Genomic DNA, 25,000 nt, shown 5'->3' with positions numbered 1-25,000 from the left:
ACACTGCCAAAGAAATCCGTCAACAAGGTCTTGGAGACGTCGCGTTGAAACAAATCCTGGCGCGTGTTGACGGTGCTGATGCACTGGTGCTTGGGACAAACTTTGAACTGTCCGAGGAGGAAAGACAACATTTTAACATTCAATTCTTGACTACAGTGGTTTGTTTTTCTTTCTAAGGGTTTTACGGCGCTTGCAACACATTAAGGTTATATCAGCACCAGTAAAAAGGAAGAAAATGGGATAGTAAAAAGTTCTAGAATTACAATTAAAGCACTCGAGAAAAATAAGACAAAGGGGAATTGGTTCAAATAAGGAACAGATGTAGATTCCAAGAGCACACTATCAAAGTACTTAGTTTGAGATCACCTACAAGTCTCATCCAGACACAAGCACAGGTCCCCACAAAGGAGAAAACACTCAAATGTTTACAAATCATATCTAACATGTAAAAACATAATACAAAGCATAACAGAGAGATGATTTGCAAGGAAAAAAATCTCATCTCCCAAAACTAACTATACATTTGACTGTTTCCCTCCCAGCCAGGGTCAGGACAAAACCAAGTAATCTCATTCCAAGACAAAGACAGAAAGCAAGTTGGAAAACTGATAAAGGGGAATAGACGACACAGTAAGTACAGGAGGTCAGGAACTCCACCCAGAAAATTCAATTCTTCACCATAGTGGAACTCAGACACAACAGGGATAGTGGGGGGGGGGGGGAGGGGACAAGCCAGAAAAACAAACGCTGTTGTAGCTGAGTCACGTTCTATCCACGCAAAAAGTCATAAACAAAAATGAATAGAACAGCTTAGAAAAAAAAAAAAAGAACAAAATACCAAACACGGGACGTTTTGGGCTCAAAACCCTTCTTCAGACAACAACAAAAACAACAATAAAGACATAAATACATTGCTAAATTCCAGATAGACGACAGAGAGGACCATAAAAATCTCTTGTTGTCTATCTGGTATTCAGTATGTATGTATTCACGTCTTGATTTGGTATTCAGTATGTATGTATTCACGTCTTGATTTGGTATTCAGTATGTATGTATTCACGTATTGATTAGGTATTCAGTATGTATGTATTCACGTCTTGATTTGGTATTCAGTCTGTATGTATTCACGTCTTGATTTGGTATTCAGTATGTATGTATTCACGTCTTGATTTGGTATTCAGTCTGTATGTATTCATGTCTTGATTTGGTATTCAGTATGTATGTATTCACGTCTTGATTTGGTATTCAGTATGTATATATTCACGTCTTGATTTGGTATTCAGTATGTATATATTCACGTCTTGATTTGGTATTCAGTATGTATGTATTCACGTCTTGATTTGGTATTCAGTATGTATGTATTCATGTCTTGATTTGGTATTCAGTATGTATGTATTCACATCTTGATTTGGTATTCAGTATGTATATATTCACGTCTTGATTTGGTATTCAGTATGTATATATTCACGTCTTGATTTGGTATTCAGTATGTATGTATTCACGTCTTGATTTGGTATTCAGTATGTATGTATTCACATCTTGATTTGGTATTCAGTATGTATATATTCACGTCTTGATTTGGTATTCAGTATGTATGTATTCACGTCTTGATTTGGTATTCAGTATGTATGTATTCACGTCTTGATTAGGTATTCAGTCTGTATGTATTCACGTCTTGATTTGGTATTCAGTATGTATATATTCACGTCTTGATTTGGTATTCAGTATGTATGTATTCACGTCTTGATTTGGTATTCAGTATGTATGTATTCACGTCTTGATTTGGTATTCAGTATGTATGTATTCATGTCTTGATTTGGTATTCACTATGTATATATTCACGTCTTGATTTGGTATTCAGTATGTATGTATTCACGTCTTGATTTGGTATTCAGTCTGTATGTATTCACGTCTTGATTTGGTATTCAGTCTGTATGTATTCACGTCTTGATTTGGTATTCAGTATGTATGTATTCACGTCTTGATTTGGTATTCAGTATGTATGTATTCACATCTTGATTTGGTATTCAGTATGTATGTATTCACGTCTTGATTTGGTATTCAGTATGTATGTATTCACATCTTGATTTGGTATTCAGTATGTATGTATTCACGTCTTGATTTGGTATTCAGTATGTATGTATTCACGTCTTGATTTGGTATTCAGTATGTATGTATTCACGTCTTGATTTGGTATTCAGTATGTATGTATTCACGTCTTGATTTGGTATTCAGTATGTATGTATTCACGTCTTGATTTGGTATTCAGTATGTATGTATTCACGTCTTGATTGTTTGTTTGTTGTTGGCTGAAGAAGGGTTTTAAGCCCGAAATGTTCCGTGTTTGGTATTTTGTTATTTTTTTTTTCTAAGCCGTTATATTATATTGATTTTTGTTTATGACTTTTTACAGTCACAGCTTCTGGCAGCCTTGATATCCCTTTGAGTAAAATCCACGAATACAGAATATGAAGGGAAGCAATACTGGGGGAAATAAAACCAAAAAAAACCCAAAACAAACAAACCAAAACACAAGGAACACATTTCAAGTTCCCTTCATAGTTAACCCACTCAACCCTAACACCGACTATATCCGTAGTTAACTCACTCAACCCTAACACCGACCATATCCGTAGTTAACTCACTCAACCCTAACACCGACTATATCCGTAGTTAACCCACTCAACCCTAACACCGACTATATCCGTAGTTAACTCACTCAACCCTAACACCGACTATATCCGTAGTTAACTCACTCAACCCTAACACCGACTATATCCGTAGTTTACCCGGGGTTACTTTTACCCCATGCCTATTTATTACATTTTTCTGAGACAAATTATAGGCGTATATCAAAGCTAATGTTTTATATTTTTTACATGTTAATGGTAGTTGAATAAAACTATCTATGTAGGACATGTTTATTTTTAATACATTTTTTCCCATTTTGAAAAGTAGCAAAAATCTCTAGGATTGAGTGAGTTAATATCCATTTACACCCCGCCCTAACACAAACAGAGAGACGTCAATGGTACGCATATTAACTGCAATTCGGCCACTCTCATCTCCATTCCTGCTCTACGGAACTGAGCTCCCCAGGAATGAATGGGTAAACGGAGCACGGGCAAATATTGGGATAACAGCTGGAAGCATGAAAAAGTGGGGGCTGGCTGAGACTAGCTTGTGTACATGTGGATGCCCATAGCAGACGATGGAGCACATCCTTAGAGAACGCCAGGATGGGCCCAGCTGCACTGACCATGACCTAAGAGTCTGCTCCCCAGATGCTGTGGAGTAGGTTCGGTGTTGGAGTGACAAGCTATGATGATGATCTCCATTCCTATAAGTTATGTGCCTTCCTCTTATTTCTTGAGTACGGAATTTTTCTCAACTGGGTATTTAACTAAGAAGGATGTCAATAGAATACACAATGTCTGCAATTTGGCCAATCGCATCTCTGTTCCTATAAGTATGAGTAAATCAAAGTAAATTGAGCTTTATATAGCGCAATATCCACTAAATGTGCTCAAAGCACTTTACAAGGCGTGCCTGGCCAACAGCAACATTTAACATGTAGGACGGGGCCTGCTGCTTGTTAGGCGATATTACAATTTTTCGGACAAAGACAACGCTGTTAATGGCCAGGTACTCATTTTACACCTGAGCAAGGTGAGAGAATGTGAGTAAAGAGCCTTTTCCAAGGACTCAACTATGAGCCGAGCGAGGCTTGAACCCAGGACCTTCCGATCCGAAAGCGAGTGTCATACCACTAGACCACATCGCCACACATAATTGAGCGACCCAAGTTGTTCCCACCAGTAGGAGAGCAGACAGGACAAGCCAACTATTCGTCTGGTTTTAAGCAATGTTTGTGTTTATCGTTTTTGTTATTGGCTGACAAAGGGCTTTGAGTCTGAAGCATTCTGCGTTTGGTATTTTATTCTTTTTGTAGGCTGGTACGTTTATTTTTGTTTATCTCTCTCCTACTTGAAAATTTCAAATTCAGTAAGAAATACAAAATTCATCAGTAATAAATGGTCAAATTTCAGTAATACTAAAGCAAACAAAAATAATGATAGATACATCCTTTTATATAATATGTAAAATAAACTTACCATGTTATATAGAGGACAACCTGATAAAATAATATTGGGGTTCTTTTCCTTACAAAAAGCTATCACACCATTGTCTTTCCCTAGCATTGAGATTTTCTATTGTAACATGCGGTAAATAATGAAAAAAAAAATAATTATGTTTTAATTTAGCATTGCAACCATTTGTATCAGTAATATTTCAGCTATTTCCGCAAGTCTGTAATTGTCCTTACACTTCGGTACCAATTACGGACGGTCCGTAATAAGAGGCAGGTATGCCTTCCTGATCATTCTCAGTATTTCCCCAAAATGGCAGCAGGCTTACCCAGCAGAAAAATTGATTTTTTAAAACTCAAACAATCTCTCTACAAAACAACTTTATGTTCTTATGAATCAAACAAAGATCATTCTTCAAAGTTTTTGGTGTACAAAATAAATCTGAATTTTTAAAATATATATTGTGTCGTAACAAATGTCATGATTTTGCTGTAGGTGCTAAGGAGAGGGTTATTTTATTTTAACAGTGTGCTGATTGCAAACATGTCTATAGTCTCTTACACAGATTATTCATTCCTTCCTCTTCTTTCAGCTTATCCCACATTTTGCAGGGTTGCCATAATGAATGCCACATCTCCATGCATCTTGGTTCAACGCATCATCTTCCTCCAGGCCCAGTTCTTTCATATCATCCATTACCATATCCCACCATATAGTCTTTGGGCGTCCCTTTTTCCTCTTTCCCGCTAATTGTATATTCCAATTATTTCCTTCCCACGTACTCCCTCTCTCATCTCTTTACATGTCCGACCCATTTCAATCTATCTTCTCTCATCTTATTTATTCCTTAAAACTTACAAACTGTGCCATGGTCTTTTTGGATCCTGGCCGGACTCCCTCCAGAAACTCCAAGGCATAGTAGGTGAATCTATCAATGACGTAGACGCCCAGGGCTGGGTCCACATGGTGCTGGACAGGGACAGGGAGAGAAAAACAGTTGGTCAATATATATGTGAGGGGACAGAAATCTATCAATGACGTAGACGCCCAGGGCTGGGTCCACATGGTGCTGGACAGGGAGAGAAAAACAGTTGGTCAATACATATGTTAAGAATTTAATATAAAAAAAAAGTACATAACAGAGAGATGATTTACAAGGAAAAAAAATATCATCTCCCTCAACTGTAACTATAATATTCGACTGTTTTCCTCCCAGCCAGGGCCTGGACAAAACCAAGTAATCTCATTCCAAGACAAAGACAGAAAGAATGTTGGAAAACAGATACAGGGGGATAGAAGACACAGCAAGTACCTCCCTGCCCACTATGGGAGGTCAGGAACTCCACCCAGGGAGGCAATGGGAGGTCAGGAACCCCACCGAGATACAGGGAGGTAGAAGACACAAGTACCTGCCTGCCCACAGTGGGAGGTCAGGAACCCCACTCAGATACAGGGGGATAGAAGACACAGCAAGTGCCTCCTTGGCCACTATGGGAGGTCAGGACCCCCTCCGCCCTCCCCCTCCCCCCAGAGACTGGATCGACAACTCACCGACAATGAATCCTCTCCCACCTTACTGATGGCCACTATGGGAGGTCAGGACCCCCTCCGCCCTCCCCCTCCCCCCAGAGACTGGATCGACAACTCACCGACAATGAATCCTCTCCCACCTTACTGCTTGCTATGGCCACTATGGGAGGTCAGGACCCCCCCCCTCCCCCCAGAGACTGGATCGACAACTCACCGACAAGGAGTCCTCTCCCACCTTACTGCTTGCTATGGCCAGGACATTCGGGGAATAGAATTTCTGGTACATCGACTCGGCTTGACACGTGTCAATCATGAAGAATATCTCGTGGTACCTGTCACATGACACAAACGTGGAAAGGGAAATAATATTATAAAAACAAACAAAAACAAAAAACTGGAGCTTTTATATAGCACAATATAATAATAATAATAATAATAATAATAATAATAATAATAATAATAATAATAATAGTAATAATAATAACAATAATAATAAATAATAACAATAATGATAATAATACTAATAATAATAATAGTAATAATAATAACAATAATAATAATAATAATAATAATAATAATAATAATAATAATAATAATAATAATAATAAAATAATAATAATAATGAATAATAATATAATAATAATAATAATAATAATAATAATAATAATAATAATAATAATAATAATAATATAATAATAATAATAATAATAATAATAATAATAATAATAATAATAATAATAATAATAATAATAATAATAATAATAATAATAATAATAATAATAATAATAATAATAATAATAATAATAATAATAATAATAATAATAATAATAATAATAATAATAATAATAATAATAATAATAACAATAATAATAATAAAATGTTCTCATATATCTAGCGCTAAATGCCAAAGCCTCAAAGCGCTTTACAATATACTTATCAAACCATAAACACACTCGTACCGAGCCAAACAGACACACACATCAGTCGTACACGCACACACACACACACACACATACACACACAACAGTCGCACACACTAACTATGCAAGTCTTACAAAATGTAATTGACATTCAACAAAATGGAATCAGAAAATAAAACGTATAACTTACTCATCAAGAAGAAAATGCCTAGGATAAAAATTTCTGGAAAAGATAAGTAATCTTAAAATATCCACTAAACATGCTCAAAGCACTTTACAAGGGGTCTCAAGCAGAGCTGCCAACTAGACATTTTAAAAATTCGTAGTTTCTAAGGAAAAAAAAAAAGAAGAAAAAGTCACTTTAAATAGATTTAGAAATAAACAATTTGCCCTTCGCATGATCCAAAAATGCTCCAAAGTCGTGGATATAGGATCTAAGGAGCTAAACTTTCCTTTTCTACAAGATTTATTGAGTCAAAGAAGCCAAAGTTGGTCTGTAGCTGGAGCCAAAAATTTGTATTTCTACGAATTAATTGAAGTACTAGTATTTGTTTGTTTTTAAGGGTTTTACAGCACTTGAAACACAATTAGGTCATATCAGAGCCAGTAAAAAGGAAGACATTTGGATAGTAAAAAGTTAGAATTACAATTAAAGCACCCAACAAAAAGTAAGATATAGGGGAATTGGGAACAAATAGGGATCAGATGTAGATTCCAAGAGCATACCACCAATGTACTTAGTTTGAGATCACCTATAAGTCTCATCCGGACAAAAGCACAAAATCCAACAAAGAGGAATAAACTCAAATGCTTAAATTATACATTCAAAATAACAAATATAATAATACATAACAGAGAGATGATTTACAAGGAAAAAAATATCATCTCCCAAAACAATAACTATGCATTTGACTGTTTCCCTCCCAGCCAGGGCCAGGACAAAACCAAGTAATCTCATTCCAAGACAAAGACAGAAAGAATGTTGGAAAACAGAAAACAGAACTTGCCTCAGGCTTCTATAAAACAATTACAACGGCCCATTTACTACCTTTGTTTTTGCCACATCTGTTCAAAAGCATCGGCCAGTTCCACATTGGACACTTCGTTGGCATCTTGGAACTTGAGGAATCCGTCTCCACCGTGCCCTGGAAGGAAATCAGTTCGTTGGGACATCTTAATCAGAGTCATCTAAGGAGATGCTAGGACCTTCCTTGTGACACTCATTGGGACATCTTAGAGTCATCTAAGGAGATGCTAGGACCTTCCTTGTGACACTCATTGGGACATCTTAGAGTCATCTAAGGAGATGCTAGGACCTTCCTTGTGACACTCGTTGGGACATCTTAATCAGAGTCATCTAAGGAGATGCTAGGACCTTCCTTGTGACACTCGTTGGGACATCTTAGAGTCATCTAAGGAGATGCTAGGACCTTCCTTGTGACACTTGTTGGGACATCTTAATCAGAGTCATCTAAGGAGATGCTAGGACCTTCCTTGTGACACTCATTGGGACATCTTAGAGTCATCTAAGGAGATGCTAGGACCTTCCTTGTGACACTCGTTGGGACATCTTAATCAGAGTCATCTAAGGAGATGCTAGGACCTTTCTTGTGACACTCATTGGGACATCTTAGAGTCATCTAAGGAGATGCTAGGACCTTCCTTGTGACACTCGTTGGGACATCTTAATCAGAGTCATCTAAGGAGATGCTAGGACCTTCCTTGTGACACTCATTGGGACATCTTAGAGTCATCTAAGGAGATGCTAGGACCTTCCTTGTGACACTCGTTGGGACATCTTAGAGTCATCTAAGGAGATGCTAGAACCTTCCTTGTGACACTCGTTGGGACATCTTAATCAGAGTCATCTAAGGAGATGCTAGGACCTTTCTTGTGACACTCATTGGGACATCTTAGAGTCATCTAAGGAGATGCTAGGACCTTCCTTGTGACACTCGTTGGGACATCTTAATCAGAGTCATCTAAGGAGATGCTAGGACCTTCCTTGTGACACTCATTGGGACATCTTAGAGTCATCTAAGGAGATGCTAGGACCTTCCTTGTGACAATCGTTGGGACATCTTAATCAGAGTCATCTAAGGAGATGCTAGGACCTTCCTTGTGACACTCGTTGGGACATCTTAGAGTCATCTAAGGAGATGCTAGGACCTTCCTTGTGACACTCGTTGGGACATCTTAATCAGAGTCATCTAAGGAGATGCTAGGACCTTCCTTGTGACACTCGTTGGGACATCTTAGAGTCATCTAAGGAGATGCTAGGACCTTCCTTGTGACACTCGTTGGGACATCTTAATCAGAGTCATCTAAGGAGATGCTAGGACCTTCCTTTGACACTCATTGGGACATCTTAGAGTCATCTAAGGAGATGCTAGGACCTTCCTTGTGACACTCGTTGGGACATCTTAATCAGAGTCATCTAAGGAGATGGTAGGACCTTCCTTGTGACACTCATTGGGACATCTTAGAGTCATCTAAGGAGATGCTAGGACCTTCCTTGTGACACTCGTTGGGACATCTTAATCAGAGTCATCTAAGGAGATGCTAGGACCTTCCTTGTGACACTCATTGGGACATCTTAGAGTCATCTAAGGAGATGCTAGGACCTTCCTTGTGACACTCGTTGGGACATCTTAATCAGAGTCATCTAAGGAGATGCTAGGACCTTCCTTGTGACACTCGTTGGGACATCTTAGAGTCATCTAAGGAGATGCTAGGACCTTCCTTGTGACACTCGTTGGGACATCTTAATCAGAGTCATCTAAGGAGATGCTAGGACCTTCCTTGTGACACTCGTTGGGACATCTTAATCAGAGTCATCTAAGGAGATGCTAGGACCTTCCTTGTGACACTCGTTGGGAAATCTTAATCAGAGTCATCTAAGGAGATGCTAGGACCTTCCTTGTGACACTCGTTGGGACATCTTAATCAGAGTCATCTAAGGAGATGCTAGGACCTTCCTTGTGACACTCATTGGGACATCTTAGAGTCATCTAAGGAGATGCTAGGACCTTCCTTGTGACACTCGTTGGGACATCTTAGAGTCATCTAAGGAGATGCTAGGACCTTCCTTGTGACACTCATTGGGACATCTTAATCAGAGTCATCTAAGGAGATGCTAGGACCTTCCTTGTGACACTCATTGGGACATCTTAGAGTCATCTAAGGAGATGCTAGGACCTTCCTTGTGACACTCGTTGGGACATCTTAGAGTCATCTAAGGAGATGCTAGGACCTTCCTTGTGACACTTGTTTTAGGATCGGAAGGTCCTGGGTTCGAGCCTCACTCAGCGCATAATTGAGTCCTTGGAAAAGACTCTTCACTCAAATTCTCTCACCAGATGCTTTCATACAATGCAATAGCAACTACATGGGCTCAAAACTCTTTACAAGGTGCACCAAATCAACAGCAACACAATGAGAGCATAGTTTTTCATTTCCTGCCTCGATTGGTTGGAATTCTATGATTTAACGGATAATGAGAATGATGCTGCTTGAAGCTCTGAGGAAAAAGTAACGATAAGTCTGGAATCGTAAGCTTCAATTTATTAGATGAAGAAAGATACTGTGGATGTTTCGGGTTTCCCCTTTATCAACAAAACAGGATGAATGAGATTACAACACCACTATCACATTATCTCATTCGTCTGTCGTGTTTCATTCATCCTGCTTTGATAAATTGAAGCTTACAATTCAATACTTATTGTTATGATTTGTGTCAGTGCATGACTTTTTCATCAAGTTATGGGAAAGGTATCCAGCAACTTTTCTCAACTTTCATACTTTTTCTACTTGACTAGCTGTAAAAAATATTTAGAAGTGAAATTAAGCTGTGATATTTCCCGAAGATTTACAAAAAGGGTTTATTTAATTTTTTATGACAAGAACTCATTTTGGATAAAAATTGACCTTCTATTTAAACTTGGCAATATCTCAGTTCAAACCTTTTCACCATCTGACTGATGACGTCATTCACTGTAACATTTAAGGGTGATACCATTTGATGAAGAGAAGAGTTGCATGAAATATTGTCAGATTTGCTCTTAATGAGAAAGTTTACAGGCTTTTTTTTATTTTAGTGAAGAAGAATCTAGAATCTAGGGCATTTTTATATTGCAATATCCACTAAACATATAGGCCTTCATATCCGTCCAGCTTCCCCTTAACGGTTGTCTTTGAACAACCAATACGGTTGTCTTTGAACAACCAATACGGTTGTCTTAACCAATACGGTTGTCTCTAAACAACCAATACGGTTGTCTTTAAACAGCCAATACGGTTGTCTTTGAACAGCCAATACGGTTGTCTTTAAACAACCAATACGGTTGTCTTTAAACAGCCAATACGGTTGTCTTTGAACAGCCAATACGGTTGTCTTTAAACAGCCAATACGGTTGTCTTTAAACAGCCAATACGGTTGTCTTTAAACAACCAATACGGTTGTCTTTGAACAGCCAATACGGTTGTCTTTAAACAACCAATACGATTGTCTTTAAACAGCCAATACGGTTGTCTTTAAACAACCAATACGGTTGTCTTTAAACAGCCAATACGGTTGTCTTTAAACAACCAATACGGTTGTCTTTAAACAGCCAATACGGTTGTCTTTGAACAGCCAATACGGTTGTCTTTAAACAGCCAATACGGTTGTCTTTAAACAACCAATACGGTTGTCTTTGAACAGCCAATACGGTTGTCTTTAAACAACCAATACGGTTGTCTTTAAACAGCCAATACGGTTGTCTTTAAACAACCAATACGGTTGTCTTTAAACAGCCAATACGGTTGTCTTTGAACAACCAATACGGTTGTCTTTAAACAGCCAATACGGTTGTCTTTGAACAACCAATACGGTTGTCTTTAAACAACCAATACGGTTGTCTTTAAACAGCCAATACGGTTGTCTTTAAATAGCCAATATGGTTGTCTTTAAACAGCCAATATGGTTGTCTTTAAACAGCCAAATAGGTTGTCTTTAAACAGCCAATACAGTTGTCTTAACAAATATGGTTGTCTTAACCAATACGGTTGTCTTTAAACAGCCAATACGGTTGTCTTTAAACAGCCAATACGGTTGTCTTTAAACAACCAATACAGTTGTCTTTAAACAACCAATACGGTTGTCTTTAAACAGCCAATACAGTTGTCTTTAAACAACCAATACCGTTGTCTTAAAACAGCCAATACGGTTGTCTTTAAACAGTCAATGCGGTTGTCTTAACAAATACGGTTGTCTTAACCAATACGGTTGTCTTTAAACAACCAATAGGGTTGTCTTTGAACAACCAATACGGTTGTCTTTAAACAACCAATACGGTTGTCTTTAAACAACAATTACGGTTGTCTTTGAACAACCAATACGGTTGTCTTTAAACAACCAATACGGTTGTCTTTAAACAACCAATACGGTTGTCTTTAAACAACCAATACAGTTGTCTTTAAACAACTAATACGGTTGTCTTTAAACAGCCAATACAGTTGTCTTTAAACAGCCAATACGGTTGTCTTTAAACAGCCAATACGGTTGTCTTTAAACAACCAATACGGTTGTCTTTAAACAGCCAATACGGTTGTCTTTGAACAACCAATACGGTTGTCTTTAAACAACCGATACGGTTGTCTTTAAACAACCAATACGGTTGTCTTTGAACAACCAATACGGTTGTCTTTAAACAGCCAATACAGTTGTCTTTAAACAACCAATACGGTTGTCTTTAAACAACCAATACGGTTGTCTTTAAACAACCAATACGGTTGTCTTTAAACAACCAATACGGTTGTCTTTAAACAGCCAATACGGTTGTCTTTAAACAACCAATACGGTTGTCTTTAAACAGCCAATACGGTTGTCTTTGAACAACCAATACGGTTGTCTTTAAACAACCGATACGGTTGTCTTTAAACAACCAATACGGTTGTCTTTAAACAACCAATACGGTTGTCTTTAAACAACCAATACGGTTGTCTTTAAACAACCAATACGGTTGTCTTTAAACAATCAATGTTTTCATCTTTTAAACAATCAGGCCTGCATCTGCCCCCTGAAAAATGGCCTGAAAATCCACGAGACGTAATTGGGTTCGGGTCCAGGACAGAGCACTGGGAGGTGGTCAGTGAGACAACGTCTCCCTGAAGCCAAAGCTGGTGGTCAGTGAGACAACGTCCCCCTGAAGCCAAAGCTGGTGGTCAGTGAGACGTCCCCCTGAAGCCAAAGCTGGTGGTCAGTGAGACAACGTACCCCTGAAGCCAAAGCTGGTGGTCAGTGAGAGAACGTCCCCCTGAAGCCAAAGCTGGTGGTCAGTGAGACAACGTCCCCCTGAAGCCAAAGCTGGTGGTCAGTGAGAGAACGTCCCCCTGAAGCCAAAGCTGGTGGTCAGTGAGACAACGTCCCCCTGAAGCCAAAGCTGGTGGTCAGTGAGACAACGTCCCCCTGAAGCCAAAGCTGGTGGTCAGTGAGACAACGTCCCCCTGAAGCCAAAGCTGGTGGTCAGTGAGACAATGTCCCCCTGAAGCCAAAGCTGGTGGTCAGTGAGACAACGTCCCCCCCTGAAGCCAAAGCTGGTGGTCAGTGAGACAACGTCCCCCTGAAGCCAAAGCTGGTGGTCAGTGAGACAACGTCCCCCTGAAGCCAAAGCTGGTGGTCAGTGAGACAACGTCCCCCCCTGAAGCCAAAGCTGGTGGTCAGTGAGACAACGTCCCCCTGAAGCCAAAGCTGGTGGTCAGTGAGACAACGTCCCCCTGAAGCCAAAGCTGGTGGTCAGTGAGACAACGTCCCCCTGAAGCCAAAGCTGGTGGTCAGTGAGACAACGTCCCCCTGAAGCCAAAGCTGGTGGTCAGTGAGACAACGTCCCCCCCTGAAGCCAAAGCTGGTGGTCAGTGAGACAACGTCCCCCTGAAGCCAAAGCTGGTGGTCAGTGAGACAACGTCCCCCTGAAGCCAAAGCTTGTTCAATATAACACGAGCAAAGATCCCCATTTCCAGGAATATTTTCTTAGAATTTTACCACTTCATATAGGCGGTGAAACAAAATGAAAAAGTACTTAGGACAAAAAGAGGCTTAAAACATGACTATTATCAGACCTGCCATTTTACCAACACAAAAAATCAGGACCAAGGTCTCAAAAAATCAGGACACAGGAAAAAAAATCAGGACGCTTGAAAATAAGGGACAAAACGTTACATTGATATTTTTTTTAAACACTCACCTGAGGACACCAAACTCACAGGCGTAGTGTCGTTATTCTGTGCAGTTATTGTCGACCACATTTGGCCAGAAGACTTGGTGATGGCACAAAGCCATAACAAGACTGCCCACGACTAATAAGAGTCATCTTGATAAGAATTATATCACTCAGAAGCTGCCGAGTCATGCTTGCTCTAGCCTCCGTTTTGTTCTTGCGAACAAGCGAAAAAACCCTTTCTGAGTCTGCATTACTATGTGGTAAACAGCATAATCCCTTCATTACCCGCCCTAAGAGTTGGTATTTAAAAACCCCACAACTATCCTTCAATTCACTGATCTCCTGCCACAACCTGTCAACCCTCATCGTCACATCAAGTCCTTCCAGTCTATCAAATTGAAACCTAACAAACTCCTTTTGAAGTTGTTCATGTTCACAGGATGTTCTTGGTTTAAGACATTCGAATCTATTGATCCAGTAACTTATGGACTCGAATTTGGTTGTGGTCCTGACACGGACGTCCAAGATTTTCGCATGTTTGAGAGCTTCATCTCTAAGGGGCAAGTTTTCGAAGATGTATTTTAATGAGGTGGAATAAAAGCTCCTGACATCTTCAAAAAATTCTGTCAACTGTGTCCCAGACATCTTTGTTTCCGCTTTCATGACATCAATAAAAAGTCGGGTATCATGGCCTATTAATAAATCCTCTCTATCCTTCTGTCTGCTTCTCCTGTGGTGTTCTATTTTATAAATATCACTCTCCTTGGAAATGGCCTCTGGTTTAACAAAAGCCATTAATATGTCCGTCACAACATCATGAAGACGCTGCTGCAGTAAGTGTACTGTTGGTTCCTCTCTTTGGAGGAGAAGATTAGCATTAATGTAGGTGGGAAGGGCAAACTTGAGGAATAGAGCATAAGCCTTTGACTTTGCGTTAGAAAAAAATAAATCAATTCTCTTCAACCTATCAGACGGTTTTTTAAGGTCTTTAATTTCTGCACTGAAAAAACCAGTCAAGGCATCCCATTGTTCCACAAGTCTTTCAATGCATTTGTGAAGTGACAACCACCTTGTTGGTCCATGTTTGATTATTTTTTTAACAACATGCCCTGTTTCTATTTGGAACTGTTGCAGGGATTTTTGTCTCTTTGTGCTATTGTCTAAATAGTGATAAATGTCAATTAAAATTTCCTCAATTGGACACCTCAGTGTCTGACAGGCTCGCTTGGCTGCAATATGGAGTAAATGGCAGGGACAACCTTGAATGTGAATATCAGGATTTGTTTTTTTAATATGAGCAGCAACACCATTTTGGTTCCCTAACATAACAGCAGCATTGTCAGTACCAAAACTAATACAATTCTTCCAAGAGAGTCCATGTTTATCTAACTCACTGCTCAGTGCAGTATAATTATTTTCTCCTGTTGAATTCCCAGTTGGAGTGGTGATACTCAAAGCATCTGTCACAACTTGACTATTGTTATGGTACCTAAGCACAATCGGGTATATTTGCTCTGATCCTCGATCATTGCTTCCATCAGTTGACAGTGAAAATGGGGTATCCTTTACAGATTTAACAATTGTTGATTTAGCATCCTCAGCAATATTACCCATCAACTGGCGACATTTCGTTCTAGCACATTTGAATTTTTTAGCTATGTCACTATCAGGGAACATCATCTTGAATAGTTCTCCAGCATGATCAGCAATGGCCACAGGGAGGTTGTGTTCAACAATAAAAGTTGTGAATAACAATTCAGCCGTCGCCACCTTATCATCTAAGCTGCTCCGAGACTTTGGCGAAAACATGGACATCACAGATGGGGTAGAAGAAAATGCTTTAGCACGATTCGAATGCTTAGGGGTCTTAATATGTCTTTCCAAATCAGAACGTGCTCCACTACTTATCTTTACGTCACATTCACAAATTGTGCACCTGGCATACTCATCCCCTAACCTTGACTCAGTCACAAAGTTCCAAATCTTCTTATATTCTTCACGGAACTTTTGAACACGAGGTCGTTTTGGTGCTGGCGAAGCCATAATTATCTGAAGTCAATAATTAGATCTATCTATCAACACAAATGAATCAATGGATGTATTATGTATAGCACAAATAACAAAGACCAATTATAATGCACACAGATGAAAAAGTAGTAAAAAAACGAATTAAATCCAAGAAAATGCACAATTAACAATTCAGCTCAGCACGAGGTAGAGTTGAGAACAATGAATCAGTGACTGTGACTGGTGATTGACGATTGAACGAATGGTGTGCACGAAATTGAAATAAACCACAACACAGGTATCTATGAAATAATAACACCTACGAATTCATTCCCGTCTGCCCATACTATAAAACGAAATACTTATGACTGGGCAACATTACCGATATCATTATATCGATACCGTACAATGGGGTGGCGATATGTTATACACATCCGGTTCATACGGTCACCTCATTATTTGATTACCGCTAAAAAAAAATTCTACCAATTTTTTTCCGCCAAATTTTTTTTTCTAACTAAAAAAATTCGGGTAAAAAGAAAAATCGGGACGCGAGAGAGAAAAATCAGGAAATCGGGACAGCAGCAAATTTCGCATAAAAATCGGGACGGTCCCGATTAAATCGGTACAAATGGCAGGTCTGTATTATTATCAAACCCCTTAAACATACAGCACTCACCATGAAGTTGGCTTCAAAGTTGCTAAAGGGAGATGAAGAAACACTGTTGGTGTGCTTTACTTGGCCCTCTGAGGGCCATGGCAGGATGACTGGGTGGAAGTGTCCTTACCTTCCTCTTTCTCCATTCAATTTGAGTGGACTTTTTTTGTTTTTTCCGGCAGAGCGAAATTGCCGGAAATGCCAGGAAATTTACAGGCCTGAACAAAAATACTCACCAATACTGAACAAGGTCAGCCAAATAAACTCAAAAAGCCGGCTTTACGGCTTAAGCCAAACCAAAAAAAAATAAGAAAAGGCATCAGTGATTGTAAAAATGGTCAAAACCCACCAGTCATGTAAATGAGGATGTTGCTTCGTTCATCCGACAAAAGTCGCTTTGACCTCGGGGTGCTGGGAGGAAGTCGCCCCGTCAACACACGGATGAAATTCTCTACGGTCACCTGGAGGAGATGACGCATGTTTAATTAGTGGGTAGATCAATCGGGGCTTAATTTTATTTATTTGTTTGATTGTTCACTCTCTCCAGTTCACCGCAGTTAAAAATTGAACAAATTTAGTCAATTTTCCATTCGTGTGAACTGTAAACAGTTCAAGAGATTGAGACACTTTAAGGTCATATCAATACAAGGGTGGGAAGGTCCCGATAGTTTTAAAAATTAAATTTTTTTTTTTTTAAATAGAGCTTTTATATCGCGCAATATCCACTAAATGTGCTCAAAGCGCTTTACATGGGGTCCCTGGCCAACAGCAACACTTGACATGTAGGACGGGACACGACGCTTGTTAGGCGATATTAAACTTTTTTCGGACAAAGATGATGCTGTTAACGGCCAGCTACTCATTTTACACCTGAGTACAGTGAGAGAATGTGAGTAAAGAGTCTTTTCCAAGGACTCAACTATGTGTCGAGCGAGGCTCGAACCCAGGACCTTCTGATCCGAAAGCGAGTGTCATACCACTAGACCACATAGCTGTTCAGGTGGTAGAGCATTCGCTTCACACACAAAGGGGCTGGGATTGATCCCTGGGTGAAGTCCAGACTTTGTTTCCCCCCCCCCCATCATCTTGTCAAGCTGTGACTGGGTAGCTGGGTCTATTAGATCTGGAGAAAAGTACTTTGCAATAGACTAGCGTCCTATCCAAAGGGTAGCAAGCAATCTTTATCATTTGTTTCAAGCTACAGAAACTGGGATAAACTCCGGCTGCATGAACCTGATTGATGGCCCTGAAGGAGTACTTTTAAATATTGGGGGTGGGGGTGGGGGGTTGGGGCCAAGCACAGAGTAGCTGTAGGATCTTCACTGTCACTGTTTAACCAGGTGACATCAGGTTCAAACCCCATTTCCCACACCAGGCAGCCTTCAACAAGTCATCTGCCCAAGCTCACTAGGCATTGTTCTTACAGAAATTCGTTGTGACCACTTTTAAAAACTTTTCTCACAGTCATAGCTCTACAAACCCCCCCCCCCCTTTCATTTCAGCTTTAACCTTCAGCAAAAGTCTTTGTCTAAATCGGTGTGCATTCAGTGAAAAAAAAACAACACACACACACACACACACAAACAACACACAAACAATGGACATGACACAGTGACAAAAACACGGAATGACAGAAAATGGTCACCTCGTAACCCCTATAGTCGACCTCCACGTCATCTCCGTACACATTGATGTTCTGGTTCTGGTTGTTGAAGACCATAGCTGGGGACAGACGACAGGCAGAGAAACATCATTAGCCAATAAATTATAATAATATTATTCATGGAAAAGAATAAAAAATAAAAGAAAGGAGAAAATCATTATTTGGAATTTCGTTTTCCGCTTGATTTATGTAAAGAGCAAAACTAACAAAAAGTAAGAAATAAAAATGAATAGAACAGCTTCCAAAAAAAAAAAAAAGAAGAATTCTTTAATAACACCTCCCCCCCCCCCATCCCCCTATCTTATCCTTGATTTATATTGGTTCGCATTTCATCTCATTGTCGCCCGTTTCTTCCTCTCTATCCCCCCCCCCCCCTCCATCTCTCTCCATCCCTTGCTTATGCACACACACACACACAGACACACACACTGAGACACACACACACAGACACATACGTTTTGAACCATAATGCCAATGTAATATTACATATTTCCTTTTCTTGTTTACCCGAAGAAGGCCAAAGTGTCAGGCTATGAGTTTACAAAGGCTACGGTCAGTGTCAGGCTATGAGTTTACAAAGGCTACGGTCAGTGTCAGGCTATGAGTTTACAAAGGCTACAGTCAGTGTCAGGCTATGAGTTTACAAAGGCTACGGTCAGTGTCAGGCTATGAGTTTACAAAGGCTACGGTCAGTGTCAGGCTATGAGTTTACAAAGGCTACAGTCAGTGTCAGGCTATGAGTTTACAAAGGCTACGGTCAGTGTCAGGCTATGAGTTTACAAAGGCTACGGTCAGTGTCAGGCTATGAGTTTACAAAGGCTACAGTCAGTGTCAGGCTATGAGATTACATAGGCTACGGTCAGTGTCAGGCTATGAGTTTACAAAGGCTACGGTCAGTGTCAGGCTATGAGATTACATAGGCTACGGTCAGAGTCAGGCTATGAGTTTACAAAGGCTACGGTCAGTGTCAGGCTATGAGATTACATAGGCTACGGTCAGTGTCAGGCTATGAGTTTACAAAGGCTACGGTCAGTGTCAGGCTATGAGATTACATAGGCTACGGTCAGTGTCAGGCTATGAGATTACATAGGCTACGGTCAGTGTTCGGCTATGAGACTACATAGGCTACGGTGTAATCCCTCTCTGGACCCAGACATGGATGGAGACTTACCCGGCCTTGGATTCCTGGCATTGCAGGCCATGTCGTCGGCCACCATCAGAATAATTTGGCTGTAATGAGAAAGATTCGGATTGATGGAAATAGATTATTTGTGTCAGTGATGACATCATCAGTCCGAAGGTAAAAATATGATTTTCATCTGTTTTTTTGTTGTTGCATTTTCTGAAAGAATGTGCTCCCCAGAACATTTTAATGTCTATTTGAAGTAAATCAGGTGATTTTTCATGAAGTTATGGTCAGATGTATGGGAAAGGTATCCACCAACTTTTCTCAAATTTCATACTTTTTCAACTTGTCTAGATGTAAAAATGTTTAGAAGTAAAATTGAGCTTTGATATTTCCCAAAGATGTACAAAAAGGGTTGATTTAATCATTTATGACAAGAACTCATTTTAAATTTTTTTAAAATGACCTTCTAACCAAACTTGGAAATATCTCAGTTCAAACCTTTTCACCATCTGAATGATTTTGTCATGCACTCACACATCTGTCTGCCATAAAAACTACCGGATTTACAAGGTGAAGAATATCACCTCTCAAAACTAATAATACTATACATTAAACTGCTTCCATCCCAGCCAAAAACTCCAGTAAAAGCCAGGACAAAACCAAGTATGTAATCCCAATCCAAGACAAAGACAGAAAGTAACCCAGAAAACTGATATAGGGCAGGGGATAGAAGACACAGCAATGACCTCCTGGCCACCATGGAAGGTCAAAAGACCCCGGCCAGGGGGATAGAAGACACAGCAATGACCTCCTGGCCACCATGGAAAGTCAAAAGACCCCAGCCACAGGGATAGAAGATACAGCAGTGACCTCCTGGCCACCATGGAGGGTCAAAAGACCCCAGCCAGGGGGATAGAAGATACAGCAATGACCTCCTGGCCACCATGGAGGGTCAAAAGACCCCAGCCAGGGGGATAGAAGACACAGCAATGACCTCCTGGCCACCATGGAAGGTCAAAAGACCCCGGTCAGGGGGATAGAAGACACAGCAATGACCTCCTGGCCACCATGGAAGGTCAAAAGACCCCGGCCAGGGGGATAGAAGAAACAGCAATGACCTCCTGGCCACCATGGAAGGTCAAAAGACCCCGGCCAGGGGGATAGAAGATACAGCAGTGACCTCCTGGCCACCATGGAAGGTCAAAAGACCCCGGCCAGGGGGATAGAAGACACAGCAATGACCTCCTGGCCACCATGGAAGGTCAAAAGACCCCGGCCAGGTGGATAGAAGACACAGCAATGACCTCCTGGCCACCATGGAAGGTCAAAAGACCAGGTCAGAGGGATAGAAGACACAGCAATGACCTCCTGGCCACCATGGAAGGTCAAAAGACCCCGGCCAGGGGATAGAAGACACAGCAATGACCTCCTGGCCACCATGGAAGGTCAAAAGACCCCGGTCAGGGGGATAGAAGACACAGCAATGACCTCCTGGCCACCATGGAAGGTCAAAAGACCCCGGCCAGGGGGATAGAAGACACAGCAATGACCTCCTGGCCACCATGGAAGGTCAAAAGACCCCGGCCAGGGGGATAGAAGATACAGCAGTGACCTCCTGGCCACCATGGAAGGTCAAAAGACCCCGGCAGGGGGATAGAAGACACAGCAATGACCTCCTGGCCACCATGGAAGGTCAAAAGACCCGGTCAGGGGATAGAAGATACAGCAGTGACCTCCTGGCCACCATGGAAGGTCAAAGACCCCAGTCAGGGGGATAGAAGACACAGCAATGACCTCCTGGCCACCATGGAAGGTCAAAAGACCCCAGCAGGGATAGAAGACACAGCAATGCCTCATGGCAACCAGGAAGGTCAAAAGACCCGCAGGGATAGAAGACACAGCATGACGTTCCTGGCCACATGGAAGGTCAAAAGACCCCGGCCAGTGAGAAATGGGACTTCTCAGTCATATCCAATCAATTCATCACCAAGGAACATTTTAAAAAAATAATATTTAAATCATCGTTTTAAAAAAATATCAAATCATCATTGTTTTTTTAAAAATAAATTAATCATCATTTATTAAAAATTAAATCCTCATTGTTTGTTTTTTATTAAATCATTAAAAAAAAAAAATCATCCTTTAAAAAAAAAATTAAATCATCATTAAAAAAAAAAATTAATTAAATCATCATTTTTAAAATTTATTAAATCATCAGTTTTAAAATTTATTAAATCATCAGTTTTAAAATTTATTAAATCATCAGTTTTAAAATTTATTAAATCATCAGTTTTAAAATTTATTAAATCATCATAAAAAAAAAAAAAAAATCATCCTCTCTTTTCTTCTTCTTAATTAAAGCTCGTCTAAATCAACCACGTGAGAAAAAATGATCAAATTGCCACCATACCTATCGGGAATTCCCAATCGTTTAACGCTGCGATAGATGGACAGTACATTGGCCATGTGACGGTAGTTGAACCAAAACCTTGAAGTATCCACTAGCACAGCCCAATTATTTGTGTGGCCACTCTTGAAAAAATCATTAATATCCTGAGGAACAAACAAAGGATAATTGATGAGTGAAAGCTATAAAAATAAATATAAACAAATAGAATAAAATTCCCTTTATACATCCCATAGGGGAAATTTGTCTCCAGGTTCTATTCCAAAGGAAGACTGGAATAACCCAGGCGTCAGCCGCAGTGGGTGATCGAACTCGGTGCCTTTCGGGTACGAGGCAAAGACCGTACCGCGGAGCAACTCTGTCCCAATATATCGATTTTATTCATTATTATGACCAAAGTCGGGACGGACCACAGACCACAAAAATCCCCTCGTAAACAATAACTATAATAAAACCAATGTAGCAAACTGGATATAAATATTAGACAGATTTGCAGCAATCAGCAGGGACTAGGGTATTTGTAGAGAACACAGCCTGGCCATTTTTAAAGACAAATATTAAGACTGATTTTATTATGAAATATTTGATAGATTACTTTTTCGTTTATGGATTATTTTTCATGATATAATGATCGTCTTAAGCATGCTTTGTGTATGACCTGTTATTGTAACTTTGATGTTGGTATTGAAAAGGTGCATAGAGCTGTTTGTAAATGGAATAAGCGCAGTATTAAATGATTTATATTATTATTATTATTATTATTATTATTATTATTTATTATTATTATTATTATTATTATTATTATTATTATTATTATTATTATTTTATTATTATTATTATTATTTTATTATTATTATTATTATTTTATTATTATTATTATTATTATTATTTTATTATTATTATTATTATTATTATTATTATTATTATTATTATTATTATTATTATTATTATCATTATTTTATTATTATATTTTATATATTTTATTATTATTATTATTATTATTTATTTATTTATTTATTTATTTTTTTTTAATTATTATTATTATTATTATTATTATTATTATTATTATTATTTATTTATTTTATTATTTTTTTTTAACTTATTATTATTATTATTATTATTATTATTATTATTATTATTATTATTATTATTATTTTTTATTATATTATTATTATTATTATTATTATTATTATTATTATTATTATTATTTGTCCAAGGAAATGGGGGCAATGAGATGGAGGTTAAGAAGAGGATACAGGCAGGCTGGAATAATTGGAGGAAGGTTGGAGTTATGTGTGACAAACGAATTTCCGCAAAGCTGAAGGGGAAACATATACATCTGTTGTAAGACCATCAATGTTGTATGGACTAGAGACAGCAGCTACAACAGAGACACTGGATAAAGAAGTTGAGGTGGCGAAAATGATGATGTAGAGATGGTCACTTGGCTGGATAAGAAAAGATAAAGTGAGAAATGAACGAATTCAAAGGTTGACTGAAGTAAATAATGTATCAATAAAGATGAGAGAAGATAGATTGAAATGGTTCGGACATGTTAAGAGACGAGAGAGGGAGTACGTGGAAGGGAAAGTATTGAATACACAGTTAGCGGGAAAGAGGAAAAAGGGACGTCCAAAGACTAGATGGTTTGATAAGGTAAAGGATGATATGAATGAACTGGGCCTGGAGGAAGATGATGCGTTGAACCGAGATGCATGAAGATGTGGCATTCATTATGGCAACCCTGCAAAATGCGGGATGAGCTGAAGGAAGAGGAACAAGAACAATGGCAGTGGAGAGCCAGAACAATGGTCATATTAGGACATTTTTAACTTTTGCTTTCACCAATCAATCAACAAAGGGTGGTTCAACGCAAAAAAATGACAATTGACAAATTGAAGAAAAATACGTCTGACCAAAGGTCCAGTTGAAATAAGAATATAAAGTGAAGCTACATCCAGGAACGTTTGAAACATCTCAGGAGGCCTTCCGAAAAGCTCCTCGTGCTAGCACTTCTTTCAATTTGCATTTACACTGTGGATCTTTTGTCATGCATTTATTTATTCAATTTGTCAACATAAAGTAGTCTAGTATTTTAAAAACTCTAGAACAAACCTTGATAGATTAGTGAAAGTTTTAAATTTCCTTATTTGACCATTGTTTTGGTTTTCCATCGCCATTTTGTTTTGTGAAGTATTGAACGCTGTCCAAGGTTTCTTTTTTCTATTAGGAATAGTTCCAGGACTCAAGGTCGGAGGATTTTTTTTCTATTAGGGTTAGTCATATGTCTTAGTAAAGGTGCTATGGTGTTTGTTTTTCCATCTATTAGGGTTAGTCATAAGTCTTAGTAAAGGTGCTAGGGTGTTTGTTTTTCCATCTATTAGGGTTAGTCATAAGTCTTAGTAAAGGTGCTAGGGTGTTTGTTTTTCCATCTATTAGGGTTAGTCATAAGTCTTAGTAAAGGTGCTAGGGTGTTTGTTTTTCCATCTATTAGGGTTAGTCATAAGTCTTAGTAAAGGTGCTAGGGTGTTTGTTTTTCCATCTATTAGGGTTAGTCATAAGTCTTAGTAAAGGTGCTAGGGTGTTTGTTTTTCCATCTATTAGGGTTAGTCATAAGTCTTAGTAAAGGTGCTAGGGTGTTTGTTTTTCCATCTATTAGGGTTAGTCATAAGTCTTAGTAAAGGTGCTGGGGTGTTTGTTTTTCCATCTATTAGGGTTAGTCATAAGTCTTAGTAAAGGTGCTAGGGTGTTTGTTTTTCCATCTATTAGGGTTAGTCATAAGTCTTAGTAAAGGTGCTAGGGTGTTTGTTTTTCCATCTATTAGGGTTAGTCATAAGTCTTAGTAAAGGTGCTAGGGTGTTTGTTTTTCCATCTATTAGGGTTAGTCATAAGTCTTAGTAAAGGTGCTAGGGTGTTTGTTTTTCCATCTATTAGGGTTAGTCATAAGTCTTAGTAAAGGTGCTAGGGTGTTTGTTTTTCCATCTATTAGGGTTAGTCATAAGTCTTAGTAAAGGTGCTAGGGTGTTTGTTTTTCCATCTATTAGGGTTAGTCATAAGTCTTAGTAAAGGTGCTAGGGTGTTTGTTTTTCCATCTATTAGGGTTAGTCATAAGTCTTAGTAAAGGTGCTAGGGTGTTTGTTTTTCCTTCTTTCAGGGTTAGTCATAAGTCTTAGTAAAGGTGCTAGGGTGTTTGTTTTTCCATCTATTAGGGTTAGTCATAAGTCTTAGTAAAGGTGATAGGGTGTTTGTTTTTCCTTCTATCAGGGTTAGTTTAAAGAGAGAGGCGCACCTTTAATGAAGAGTCAACGCCTTCTAAAGGCCACTTCACCTTGAGCATGCCTTCATGTTAAAGACAAATGTTTTTGAAAAAAACAAAACTACTAGTTTTAAAAAACT

At 39.1% G+C, this 25,000-nt stretch overlaps 1 protein-coding gene across 1 annotated transcript in view; it reads right to left on the bottom strand.

Annotated features, from left to right (window-relative positions):
* LOC144980362 (GPI-anchor transamidase-like) overlaps nt 1–25,000 on the bottom strand; it is a 31,046-nt gene that overhangs the window by 4,506 nt on the left and 1,540 nt on the right. Inside the window, exons 2-9 of the mRNA XM_078928060.1 lie at nt 21,608–21,750; nt 19,240–19,298; nt 18,051–18,127; nt 16,755–16,866; nt 7,590–7,686; nt 5,836–5,953; nt 4,950–5,060; nt 1–107 (exon numbers count right to left, since the gene is read on the bottom strand). The exon at nt 1–107 is cut by the window's left edge and continues 75 nt beyond it. Of these exons, the coding sequence (XP_078784186.1) occupies nt 1–107; nt 4,950–5,060; nt 5,836–5,953; nt 7,590–7,686; nt 16,755–16,866; nt 18,051–18,127; nt 19,240–19,298; nt 21,608–21,750 (824 nt within the window). The remainder of the gene's footprint in view (nt 108–4,949; nt 5,061–5,835; nt 5,954–7,589; nt 7,687–16,754; nt 16,867–18,050; nt 18,128–19,239; nt 19,299–21,607; nt 21,751–25,000) is intronic.

The sequence above is a fragment of the Berghia stephanieae genome, chromosome 9 (assembly GCF_034508935.2).
Source record: "Berghia stephanieae isolate SIO BIC M18660-M18661 chromosome 9, UCSD_Bste_1.3, whole genome shotgun sequence".
Classification (NCBI taxonomy): Eukaryota; Metazoa; Mollusca; class Gastropoda; order Nudibranchia; family Aeolidiidae; genus Berghia; species Berghia stephanieae.
This window is presented reverse-complemented; position numbering and strand designations above follow the sequence as displayed.